Genomic DNA, 13,225 nt, shown 5'->3' on the forward strand with positions numbered 1-13,225 from the left:
TTATAAGAAATGAGCGCGTTCAGATATATATTTTCTAATTGACTTAAGTAATGGGTAGTCAAGAAGAAAACCAGTTCTAGAGGTAAAGAATAATCGGAAAATTAGTTGTGGAACCATTCCCAAAAACAGAAATATCCATAACTTGCGCTAATATATGACATTCATAAATTTTTTCAAAAAAAAATTTTCTATATTAAACATACACACACAACCAAACCAAATTAAGCAACAAAAGAATTATCTACGCAGGTATTAATATCTGTTACTTGTTTTGAAAAAGTACATTTTTATTTTAATATGAAAACACAAGTAAAGTTTATTATCTACCTTTAATACATGGCAAAATAATTAAATAATAGAATTGTTACAGAATACGTGGTGTAGAGAAATTAAAATAAAAAGGATATTGGCAACAAAAATAATAAACGTATTTCCTTTGCTGGCGTGTACTTCCGTTAGCTTATTGGTTGAAGTGCGTTGTCAAATGTCAAAAGGAAAATGATACCGGCGATGGCTAAAATACCGTTTAGTTTCCTATTTCTCCTTTGTATCATAATAAAATGTAATGGTGTAAATGTTGATGTAATATCCAAAGATATAAAAATCAAGAATGTCGATCGTCACTTAGATATAACATCACAACTAGTCAAAATTACATCTAAAATAACCTTGGAGAACGCAGGACAGACGCCGGCAAAAAGTTTCTTATATGCAGTGGAAAGTGCGACAAAGAATGATTTAGCCTACGTTGGCGTTAAGGATAACAACAATAAAGATTTGCGCTTGGTCGAAACTACTGTGAAAGGTAATGACGGTGTGAAATTCTTGCGAGTGGAATTGAAGGAACCTGTTAGTGCTGCTTCATCCATTGTGCTGAACGTCGAGGTGGTGTACACAAAATCACTGCTGCCTTATCCGACCGCTATTACTCAACAAGAAGATCAATACGTTAAATACAATGGCAATCTTTACTTTTACTCACCATACACAGTTACGTCTCAAAAAACAAGTGTGGCTGTTAACACGAAAAGTGTAGAGTCGTTTACGAAAGTAAAACCATTTTCCCAAATTGATAGCATAATTTCCTATGGCCCTTACAGTAATATAGCACCTTTGACTGAAAAGGAATTGACTATTCACTATAAGAATAATTCACCATTCTTAACAGTAACGCGCGTTGAAAGACTCATCGAAGTTTCGCACTGGGGGAACATTGCGATTGAAGAAACGATTGAAGTGGAACACACTGGTGCTAAGTTGAAGGGACCATTCTCCCGCTATGATTATCAACAAGATCATCACAGTGGCCCAGCCAGTGTGCGTTCATATAAGACTTTATTACCAGCATCAGCAGCCGATGTGTACTACAGGGACACAAATGGAAATATTTCAACATCAAACATGAAAATCAAGAAAGATTCAGTTGAGTTGGATCTTAGACCCAGGTATCCACTGTTTGGAGGCTGGAGATCCCATTATACTCTAGGGTACAATGTACCAAGCTATGAGTATTTGTACCATTCAGGCAATGAATATTTGTTGAAAATGAGAGTTGTTGATCACATTTTTGATGATATGCAAGTTGATGAATTGGTTACAAAGATCATCTTACCTGAAGGCTCAAGTAATATCAAATTGAATATTCCATACTCAATTTCCAGGCTGCCTGATAGCTTACACTATACATACTTGGATACGAAAGGCCGCCCAGTAGTTTCATTCACTAAGAGAAATGTTGTAGAGAATCATATTCAAGATTTCCAACTTCGTTACACATTCCCTCGCCTTCTCATGTTGCAGGAGCCTCTGCTAGTTGTAGGCTTTCTCTACATGTTATTCCTCTGTGTAATTATCTATGTAAGGTTAGACTTCTCCATTCATAAGCCTGAACACCCTCACAAAGAGTAAATTTATTTTCTAAGTTAATTTATGTAACTTAATAGAATCATAACAGTTTTGTTCATGCACATTTGTATTGTCTCAAATGTTATTTTTATGGAAAATATAAAAGTTTTTACCAATACCTTGTTTCTTATTTGCTATAGTTAATTTTGTCAAGTTAAATTTATAAAAATGTGACTAGTTATAATAAAGATGCTAAATAGAAAATGAGATAGCATTGATGCTTTCACTTACAAACATAAATATGTAAAATGAAATTTTTAGAATTTTGAGTGATTGGTTGTATTATGAACAATTGTAAAGGATGCAGGCGGTGCAAAATCGTTCAACATGGCGATTTTGGAGATGCCTAATGGCTGTTGTAAACATAACAAGTGGATGTAGATCTACATCCACATGTTATGTTTCTCGGTTGACATGATGATTATTAAAAAAAAAAAACAAATTTGGTATTATAAAAATGTTTCATTGATTTCATAAATTTACTGAATGTCTGTGTAAAGATAAAAACATGAGAAAATATTTCAAAACATTACATAAATTTGTTTCAATTTCAAACAATATCTTATTGAACTGCCCTTTCTACAAACCAAGCTGGCCATATCACTGTGATAAATTACTCTTCAAAACTAAAATTAAAAAATCTTTGTTACTAGTCTTATTCTTCTTCTTGTGTCAAAACAAACTAGGCGCCAAATGCTTTAAGACATAGGAGTCCCCTAGACTTTAAACTCTTCTTTAACTCTACAAATTTTTCTCCAACCGCAAAGTAAGTCAGCCTGTTATGATTTGGTTTACCTACCCTTGTTCCTTTTTCCATTCCTAAGAAACAATCTCTGTGCAATAATAATATAATAAAAAAAATTGACTATCATCATCACATAAGCCGACAGACATTCACTATAAGGCATCGGCCCTTCTCTAAAAATTGCCACAATAACTGGTCTTGCACTGCCCACATCCAGCAACTTTCTGCTACCTTCACAGTCGTCGGTCTACCACCTAGGGTGAGGCCTCCTACCCACGGCGCGCCACTCGAGAATGTTTCAGCCTCAAAGACCATCTGTTGTATGGGTGATGTATTCCGCTCACTGCCAGTTCAGATGAACAATTCTTCAAGCTATGTCGTGACGTTAGTTCTTCTGCTGATATCCTTATTTCTAATTCTATCTTTGAACGAAACTCTGAATATAGACTCTCTGGGTGATCATCTCTCAGCGACCGTCCATCTTCAGGTACTGCGGTGCGGTCTTTTGGAAATGTATTGGAGCTCCCCGAACGTAACCTATTCTAGTTGGATTCAGCAAGTGATCTGTTTCTCAAAGTTGGACTTACCTAGCTGGACGATTAGCCCCGGATATATAAAATCATCTATAACTTAGAACAACACATTCGACAATTACTTGAAGGCTCAATATGGACATCAACTTTGTCTTAATCATCATATAAAATAAAAACAGTAAATAAATGTTACGAAATAAAAAACACATTTATTTAAAATAATTTTTATTAGTTATTGGCAGTGTTGGAGTGAAAATTAAACTATTGTTTTTGACATTAAGAAAACAAACTATTTGAGCATGTTAAATTCCAAATTAAATTTATAAAACCAAATTTAAATCTATTTTTAGCTTATTATTCAATACATTTAATAAATTATAAACAATAAGATCTAAAAGCATTTATATCCAGGTATGGGATATTTAGATGATTTTTTTTTTATTACCTATATATATTTATATACCTTTGAAATGTTAATATATATTAACTGTAAACATCTGAATATTAGATTTATGGTTGTTATTATAGAATAACTTAAACAATGTTACTTAGATGCACATATCTACAAAGCAAAATGGGGGAGTATGTCTTTTCTCGACCTCCACCTCGCATGGTTTCCTAAGTTCCGGTGTTGTAAATTCGGTAGCAACACATGAGAAATATAACAAAAAATAAACAAGTATAAACAAAGAGAAGTTGGTACATATTGAAATTTACAATCCAATTGATATATTAATGCAAAAATACAAATCCTTATTGTTACTTGAAATACATTGAAACACACTAATTATTTATTTGTTATAAATATAATTTATGCAATATCTGCTATGTGAACATATAGTTGATTTCGTAATTATGACATATAGTATTCACTATATGTCATAATTACGAATTCACTAGCCAGATTACTGTAACAAAACATTTGTTTTTTCGTGTTGCTTCGGATCGCAGAGCTGATAGTACACTAGACTTTATAGTATTGATCAGGTCACACAGCTGAATGCTCTACAGTGACTCAAAATACATTGAGCATTCAATGTTAATAATGCCTAAGAGAGCTAAACCTCTTTTTAATAAGTTACTTCTATAGCATTATATGCAACTAAACAATATACAAGAAAGTGGTAGCAACAAAAAATATTTTAAATAGAGGAGTTCTTATTCAACATATTGAAAATTACATTTTGCATATATCGGTTTAATAATCACATATTAAATTTTAATAACATAGCTAATATATAGTTAATCAATACATTTTTAAATAATTTTCAAAATAAACATTACAATAGGTAATATCAATGTGTAATGAATTTGTTTTATTCATGCGTCGCTCAGGTATGTAGGGTTGACGCTCAGGTAGAAAAATAATAAACTTGCAACACTACATGCCATATTCAGATAGTTTGAATCTTAAGACGACGGGGGCGCTGGTGCAGGGCAATATGGCGAGCTCGGTTACAACTGCGGTGACAAGGCTTGGTGGAGTGACGTCATATGTCAGATTTAGCAACGTCATATTAGGATTCGATCTCCAATCCTTTAACGGCGAATTCGGGTCGTTTTTATCGATTAAATCATCGGGGTCGCCTGAATAAAAAAATATATTATTGTGTTTTAAAAATAATTTTTAATGTTAATAGGCATAATAAAAATAGGGTACAGAAGTTTGTTGTGATGTGGATAGGTTTAATTATTAATGTGGTGACAATCATATCACCATATTTAAACCTAGGTTAGAAAGTTGAGTTAGGATATTTCTAAAAGTCTATCTACATGTCTAGTCTGAGTAAACTTTATACACACTAGCCAAACCTCAAAGGAAAACATTGCCAATGATTTCTTTTAATTCTTCTAATAAATAAATAAATAAATTTCTAGAAGGGAACCCGTGTTTTTCAGTTCCATAGCTCTCTACAAAACATTTTCGTGCAATAAGTATATGAAGGTGTTTTTTGAGAGTGCTGGCTATATTCGATTGGCGCCAGACAGGTTAGCCGTTCTGGCTTTTATAAGCTTCTTAACTCAAGGCACATAAATTTAAAAAATTGTAACACTAGAGTGTGTCGCAAATCTTTGTATCCATATTTGGTATAAAAAAACACCATGGACTATTTGATTAGGTTAGCTTACCAATTTCGTTGTAGACAAAGGCATCAGTCTGCACGCGCTCTGAGAACTTGTGCGTCTCGCAGGCGACCAGCACGGGCACGTTGTGGCTGCGCGCTACTAGCGCCACCTGCGCCGTTCCCACCGGTCCCAACACTGATCCATTAACCAGCAGCGAACCGGCGCCGAGGATAACCTTGTTTATCTACATTAAATCACATGAAAATATTTTTTTTAACCTTTTGTGACTAAATTGAGTTGTGTTGACATGTAATAAATTTAAAAAGTTTATTGTTTCGTAATGAACTTCTCTATAATAGTATTAAGGGCATTATAAAAATAAAGTGTAAGTATATTCTGTGATAAAACAAAATACATTTGTCTTTTTGTTGACTCTGTCCACATCGAGACTTGTTGAAGTATGCCATTAATAGGGTTCTCAATTGGATTCTAGTTTTCAGGATCATAGTTGAATAATGAATGAATAGATAGCATGTACTTAGTGCTGACGTCCACTGGGAGTGGATTACATTATGCTACACCTCAGTATTTAAGACGAAAACAATCACAAATTATAATAATTTTATTGCATGATGTTAAATGATTAAGTGTGTTATTTTTGCGTATAAAAACTGTTTATAATAAACATTAAAATTTTCCAATAATAAATACTCAATAGTTTACAGCGCACCTTCACAGCGCATAAAAATAAATTACAACACGCCTTTAATCCATGCCAGTGATTTAGAATAAATTCATATATGTATTTTTCGTCCGCAGCGGCGACTTTTGCCAAAAGCATATATCATTTATAGAGCCAAAAAAGTTAATGATTAACCTGAAGTTTCTTGTTTGAAGATGACAGTCTCTAAACTAGATGTAAAATGACACTTACAATTTTCTACACATTTCTGTAGACTATACCTTACTGCTACACAAGCCACAGGGCATATAAAATTGAGTTCAATCAGGGAAGCAATACGTCACCACATATCTGATACGATGTTGCAGCGAAACTCAGTGCATAGCCCTCTCCATTGCTCTCTGAGTGACCTCGATCCTTCTTATGATATTCTTATACTTATATATACACTTCTTACTATATTTTCATTGCGCTATTATCCTATTTCTAAGAGTATTGAGCTACATAGGTGATGTTGGTTTGTCTATGGATCTCCTCATTTCTAATTCAATCTTGCAGCGTAATTCAGAGCATAGCCCTTTTCATTACAGGTGACATTAAACCTTCTTATGAAGTCCATCATAAGCTATCTATGGCTATGTAATCATGATGTCTACTCAATTTAATTTTTTTTTTCATAAATTATTATTTATTTAACAACTTAAAGCTAAATAAACATTCAAGAAGAAGCAAGCATTTTTGTTAGTATACTCTCCTAAAGTCCTTGTTTTTTGAATAGGGAGTACCACACATTAATTTACAATAAATTAGTTAAACATTAAAATTGTTACTCTTTCTATTTTAAATCATACCATATCTAGATGTAAACTATAATGAAGAAAATATATATACTGACATTGCTCATGAGGAAACTGACTGCGGAGATGTCCGCATACGTGCAAGGGAGTCCGCAAGCCGTGAGCCGACGTAGCATTTCGCGGGCGCCTAGCCGCACTCTGTCTCCGACCACCACCGCCCGGAATCGAAGCCCACTCTCCCAAGCCTCGCATAGTATACGCTCGATTAGTGAGGAACTGAAATAATTTAATTATGGATGTAGATAATAAATAAAAATAAAAAAGTATTCACTAAAAATTTTAGTTTTGTATGAATATCAACTTCTTGCAGGATGTCTCATAGGCCTCCTCCCAAACTTTTCATTCTTCTCGAATAAGCAGTTAGATTTTAGTAGAATGCAATAATTGATGTAAGTAGACCATCATCATTTCAGCTACATCCATAGCTGAACATAGACCTCTCCATAAATTTCCAATAAGTATTGAAAGCGGTCAGCATCCATTGTCTTCTGAAGACAAGGTTATCTGTCCCCAGAATTTTATTTTTAAAGCTATTATGAAATTTTAATTATAATATATACACAATATATAATGTTTAAACTCACCATCCATATGTCAATATGTTATCACCATTGGATATTTTGTTGCGAACGGCTATGCTTATTGCTTCACCCGCCATGTCAATTTGCTCTCTAATGTACCTGTCAATTTCTTCCTGAAGAGTCTTCTTAGCCTGATTACAAGAGATTTATATTTAACAAAAGTTATTAATTACAATCATCATTTCTGGCATAGGATGTCCACTCCTAGACTGGGCTTCCCCATAGATTAATTAATTAATTCTTGTCAGGAGATATGCGTCGACTGCCAGGCCCACGCTCCACCATAGATCGGTCTTAAGCTGCTTAGATCCAGCGACTTCCCGCGAACATGATTATATCATCGATACACCAAGAAAGAGGCCTACCACTCGAGAATCTTTCAGCCTCAATGGCCGTTGGTTGCATGACCTATGTGCCTTGCCTACTTCCACTTCCAAAGGGCAATTTTTAGAGTAATATCAATGATTAGTAATTAATTTAAGCATTTTAGCATAGCCATCCTCATTATTTTCTAGATGACCTTGTATCTTCTTACAAGGCCTGTAAATTAATGATAATGATATATGCCATAAAGAATTTTCTACTCACTCTCAACCTCATTGTTGAGATTTCATCCTCATATAAGACTATTTTAGTGAACAACCAAATAAACTTTTAAAATACTAAAATAATAATTACATAAATTTGTTTCAGAAAAAAAAATGCTCTGAAGTAATGAAAATTCAGGGCCATGGAACTCTCAAAAGTCTTGTCACATGAGGTTGCTTCAAGGGAGTGGGAAGCATCTTTGGGTCTCACTGGAAACATGTTTATAATCCCAATTTATAAATTAGTTCAGTTCCTAAATCATAGGATTATGATATTATGTAATCAAAATGTAATTTACTTTAAAAAAAGTTTATTTAGTTTTTACTTTACATTTTACAGTTAATTTACATTGTACTTACATCAAATTCATCAACATTATTAGGCAGCTGTGTCAATTGGCGTCGGAAGTGTTTGACCGCATTCGTTTGAGAAGCAGAGGGCTGCCGCATGGCCCACAGAAATTTCAAGCTCGCAGCCAAATGTGACTCTAAACCTCTAGAGAATTCTGTTTTGGCTGGCAGGCTATAGTCTCGCACCATCTAAAAACAGTATCTTTATTATTCATATTATAAAATATAGCACGAATTGACGTATGTTTTCAGCGCACCGCGAAGTGTGCAACAGTGCTTGGCGCTAGGCCGATGTTCGAATTTTCTCATTTAAGTGTTAAATATTTAAAGATTTTACTGGTATACTAATTAAAAATGGAAGTTACGATAATTCTTAGTAATTTATTTGGCTGTGATACATCTTAAAACAGGAATCTACACATAGATCCACATTATACCAGGTTAAACCAAACATTATTAAATATGTAAAAAATCGTGAACAGCGTAATAATTCAGCTCTCTGAATAATAATAAAATAGACTACAAATTATCAATCACAATTTTTTAATTAAATGATATTTAAATGCAAAAATCCAAATAACTATGTAATATCAAAAACAAAAAATCTAATTTGAGACAAAAATAGTATTTATGTATATTATTTATTTAGTTGTATAAAATTAAAATAAACACTATAGACATTGATATTCTGGTGGATAAATATACAAGCCTGTAAAGTTAATAAGTGTTATTTAAGTTTATTTATAAAAAGTTGTTAGAAATTCAAACATTTTATGCTACAAAAACTATACCAAGCATTATGTAAAATTTGTTACCAACTTTGATTTATTACAATACATAATATTTACCTTTTTAAGTGCATCTAACAGTGCTATACACCTTGCATTAGAGCCCGTGACCACTTGAGATGCCAACTGTACACCTAGTTTGATTATAGCGGGGTGTAGACTGAAATTATGGATTTAATTATTATTGGGGGGTAATATTATACACTATCAACGTGTGTAAATGTAACATTTTGTAACGCGTTATGACATTTAGAAGCATCTAGCAAATTTTTATCAAAAGCTATTCTTAGTACAAAAAAAGATTGGGGATTACGATGGACAATTCGGCGACAGGTCAACACATCGCCAAAGTAATGGCGACCGGCAACAAATCGAACGGACTTCAACGATCTTTCTTTTATTATTTTTTAATATTTCACTTCTAGATATTGTATCATAACCAGTGTTAAGTACAGATTTTGTAATATTTACATATAAAACAATCCTTGGAGAGCTGTCATTCATTTTATTTATGAACTAGCTGTTCTCGCGACTTCGTCCGCGTGAAATTAAAGAAAAAAAAGAGAGAAAAAAATTCTTTCATCCATTTTTTTTTCGTTTTAAAATGTTTCTAAAATATAAATAGCCAAGTTACTCCTTATTACATCAGCCTGACTTATTGCCTGCCAGTATAAGTCATATTTCAGAGATTAGCTGGAAGAAACAGACTGACAGAAAAATTTAATTTTGGTATATATATTTTTATATGCATGTAGTAAAAAGCTGTTTATTTTAACACTACACACAGAGTTTCTAAATATATTTATTTGTATAGATTAATTTTCGGTTTTAAAATCAAATTTCCAGCAGTTTTAAATTTTTAATTATTGATTATTTTTGACTTTATATTGTTATGAATTATCATATTATATACTACAAAGAGGCTAGCACTGCCTATTTGATAAATTTGTTATCATCATTCATGTGGTACATATATTATAATGGGAAATGGCACAGCACATTGGACTTTATGAATCATATTAGCATTTTAACATGGTATATATATGTAGGTACATCTATTTTTTGGGTCATCTTATCTAGATCCTTACGGTATAGCCAGCGAGTCTCAGATGATCCACAAAAATAAACCTATTTGAGTTTGTTGAAGACTTTTCTCAGATCTTAGTGTGTTTGAAACACTCATTGCCATAAGTTGAAAGATACCCATATAGCTTAATCCATTTTCAGGTTTCTTCTGGCATTCATTTCATGAAGTATACAAGTTCTCATTGCAATTAGTTCTTCTTGGATAATAACATCAATATTAATAAATAAAATATCATTTGTGAACATCTAGTCTGCCTGCTTCGTCTCCAGCTTTATCCTGCACTTATAGACAAACGAGCCAACACTTTTAAGCCTTTAGTACTTATATATAAATGTGTACCGAAAATATATCTTAGGTTTGTTTTTATTGGACTAATTAACACAATTTTTATTTAATATTGGAATTCGTGTTAATTTTTGTTTTAATCTGTCAACCAAATATCTTTCCTAATCTGTCAAAGAACAGAAAGAGAGAAAAGACAAGACAGAAAAAGTTGACTTACTTTGAATTAAGTGCAATCTTCTTCAGGGCTTCTTTGTCATGCTCTGTGTATAGATGTTGGAACCAGTTGACTCTGTGCATACTTTGAACTTTTGACTTAGGCTTCTCTGTTGACTTATCTTTCTCTGCTTTCTGTAAAAAAAAATTACCTTTCTTTTACAATTGTTTTGTCTTGTCTTAGTGGATTTTTTGACAATTTTGTGTCTAAGCTGGTGTTACTGTAACTAACTCAAATACGCTTTAGGAATGTTATTTTAAATTAAAATTTATTTTAGGTTTCAAATATAAATTGTGTAACAAATACCTTTTCTTCAACTTTCCCTACTTTTTCGACAGGTTTTTCAGCTGCTTTCTGTTGCGCTTGTTTGGCAGCTCTTTGGGCCTCCTGTTTCGCTCGTCTTTCAGCTCTTAATTCTGCTTTGCTTTTGGAACTTTCTTCAGCCTAATAGAAAATTTTAATACTTAAATAGTTGCATCTCAGGTATAGTAATTCATATTCTCTTTAGTCTCTCACAAAGACTAGATGAATCACTAAGGTCCATAAACAAAATTAATGCAGTTACTCCTCAATTGTACATTGGTAAAATTCATGATGCTGACTATAACGAAATTGTAACTAATAATGTATACACCATATGAAATACCTTCACATAAAAATCTGTGACTGAATTTGAAATACAATAGCAAAAATAAAATAGTTTTGTAAATGAATGTAGTAAAAAAGTATTAACAGAAACTAATTTATTTAAACAAGACTTAAAAAAGGAAAAATTAATTTAAACCAAATATTACTTACTTTTTTACCACTCAAATCAATAGCCTTAACTTTATCTGTAACAGTTTGGAAATCCTTGGCAACATTTACAATGTCCTTTAATGTATCTACTACTTCTTGTACTGTCAAATCTTTTTTCTCAAAAGAACCATCATCTTTCGTAATAATCTTGTTGGTTTCAGTTGCTAAGATACTATTTTCATTTTTTAACATCACACTGTGAGGTTTATTTGAGTTTTTCTCAATTTCATCACCTTCGCCATCACCTAATTTCTTCTTAGCTTGTTTAGCTTGCTTCTTTGCAGCCCTTTCAACTTTGATTTGATCTCTAGATTTCTCACTGGCAATATTTTCACTTATTACTGGTTCACTTTGCAAAACATTTACATTTCCTCCTTCACAATTTTTTGGTGAGTGTTCGTTTTCTACATTAGGTTTAATGATTTTGTTGTCTTGTACTGCTCTATCTACTTCATCTTTACCCTTGGGAACCTTGGGAGATACTGTTATAGAACTCTCAGCATTATTTACAACTTTCTCAACAGGTTTGTCTAGTCCTGCAGTTACAGGAGGTTCTATATTGTTTTGCTTAGCCTCATTGTTTATTTTTGCTTCTGAATTTTGCACAGATTGCATTGCAGAATCGGGTAATGTTTTATCATCTATAGGAGAGGCATTTTTTTTCTTTCCTTTTTGTTTACTCAACTTTTTAGCTTCCCTTGCAGCTAATATATCCTCTCTGGATTTTGTGCTAGTATCTTTTGATGACATTTTGTTTTCCAAATTTAATACACTATGTACATGTATAGTATATTCTGCTTCTTTATTGACATTGCCTGTGCCATTCACAGAAACATTACAAAGACCCTTGTTTTCTTTTTTTAAAAGACAATATGGTGCTTTTATGTTTGATGTTTGTTTTTTATTTATAGTTGTGATATTAATTTTATTATTTTTTTTACATATATTGACAGTCAGTGCCTCCCGAAGTTTTTTCCTTCTTAACCTCCGCTTTTGTGAATTTGTCAAATTTGACTTTGCTTCGTCTTCTTTTATTTCTATCTCCTATAAATATAAGATTTAAATAAAGGTAATCTGTACATCCTAAAATCATATTGTATTATGAATATATACACAATTTACAATTAATTATAGTCAGATATTTTGTGTTCCAATAAAATATCATGAATATCAAAGCAGTCTACAGTTACACAATTTGTAATAGTTAATAACATATCTTGGGCATAAAGAAACTAAGAGATAGAAGCTAGGTTTGTGGCAGTTAAAAAATGGTGACTTAAAATTATAAATATTCTTAAAAAATGTTTTAATCAATGTGCAGTTACAACAGTGAATGGGGGAATGGAATCTCAATTATTAAAACAGATGAACAATGTCAGTAAAAAATTTAAATGCAGTGATTGCTGGACTATTAAGTAATACATAAATACATTCATGTGATAGTCACAGCTTTTATATAACCTCAAACTGGCATTATGCGCAAATTATGCGCCTTTTTTTAATGAGAATTAGTTACTATACCTTAGATAATGCCATAGCTGCTAATCCGAGAGAAAGCTAGATAATCATTTAAAGAAAAAAGTTGAGTAGATACCTTCTTATGATATAAATAATCATGATTTGGAAACAGCTCAACACTCACCTTATTCTTTAGGAAATCGTATGAATACTTATACGAAATACAATAATATACAAATTTCCCTTGTGTAATATTGGGCAAAAGGAAAAAAAAATTGCCTAACGAA

The 13,225-nt window shown here is 32.4% G+C and overlaps 2 protein-coding genes across 3 annotated transcripts; one reads left to right on the forward strand and one right to left on the reverse strand.

Annotated features, from left to right (window-relative positions):
* The first annotated feature begins 449 nt into the window (after positions 1 to 449).
* On the forward strand, positions 450 to 2,431 carry LOC137926628 (dolichyl-diphosphooligosaccharide--protein glycosyltransferase subunit 1). Its single transcript, XM_068770295.1, has one exon. The coding sequence runs from the start codon at positions 499 to 501 to the stop codon at positions 1,906 to 1,908; it is 1,410 nt and encodes a 469-aa protein (XP_068626396.1). The 5' UTR covers positions 450 to 498; the 3' UTR covers positions 1,909 to 2,431.
* Positions 2,432 to 3,637: 1,206 nt separating this feature from the next.
* Positions 3,638 to 13,225, reverse strand: eIF2Bdelta (eukaryotic translation initiation factor 2B subunit delta). Of its 2 annotated transcripts, XM_068770148.1 has the most exons (10): positions 13,123 to 13,225; positions 11,481 to 12,524; positions 10,989 to 11,126; positions 10,686 to 10,816; positions 9,157 to 9,256; positions 8,318 to 8,497; positions 7,374 to 7,501; positions 6,828 to 7,005; positions 5,314 to 5,494; positions 3,638 to 4,770 (listed from the first exon to the last, which is right to left on the reverse strand). In XM_068770148.1, the coding sequence occupies exons 2-10, from the start codon at positions 12,228 to 12,230 to the stop codon at positions 4,565 to 4,567; spliced, it is 1,992 nt and encodes a 663-aa protein (XP_068626249.1). In that variant the 5' UTR covers positions 12,231 to 12,524; positions 13,123 to 13,225; the 3' UTR covers positions 3,638 to 4,564. The 2 variants fall into 2 exon arrangements, with proteins under 2 accessions (XP_068626249.1, XP_068626247.1); XM_068770146.1 differs by lacking the exon at positions 13,123 to 13,225 and having other exon boundaries at positions 11,481 to 12,322.

Source organism: Battus philenor, unplaced genomic scaffold (genome assembly GCF_028537555.1).
Source record: "Battus philenor isolate CCGP_79_NKW_IND1 unplaced genomic scaffold, ilBatPhil1.0.hap1 SCAF_3, whole genome shotgun sequence".
NCBI lineage: Eukaryota > Metazoa > Arthropoda > Insecta > Lepidoptera > Papilionidae > Battus > Battus philenor.

Excerpts from the sequence above, each read along its gene's own strand:
- LOC137926628 (XM_068770295.1), top strand. The coding sequence starts at position 499 with ATGATACCGGCGATGGCTAAAATACCGTTTAGTTTCCTATTTCTCCTT.
- eIF2Bdelta (XM_068770148.1), bottom strand. The coding sequence starts at position 12,230 with ATGTCATCAAAAGATACTAGCACAAAATCCAGAGAGGATATATTAGCT. Across the intron at positions 5,495-6,827 it reads TCAGTTTCCTCATGAGCAAT|ATAAACAAGGTTATCCTCGG; the intron begins GTCAGTATATAT and ends GATTTAATGTAG. Across the intron at positions 4,771-5,313 it reads CTTTGTCTACAACGAAATTG|GCGACCCCGATGATTTAATC; the intron begins GTAAGCTAACCT and ends TTTTTTATTCAG.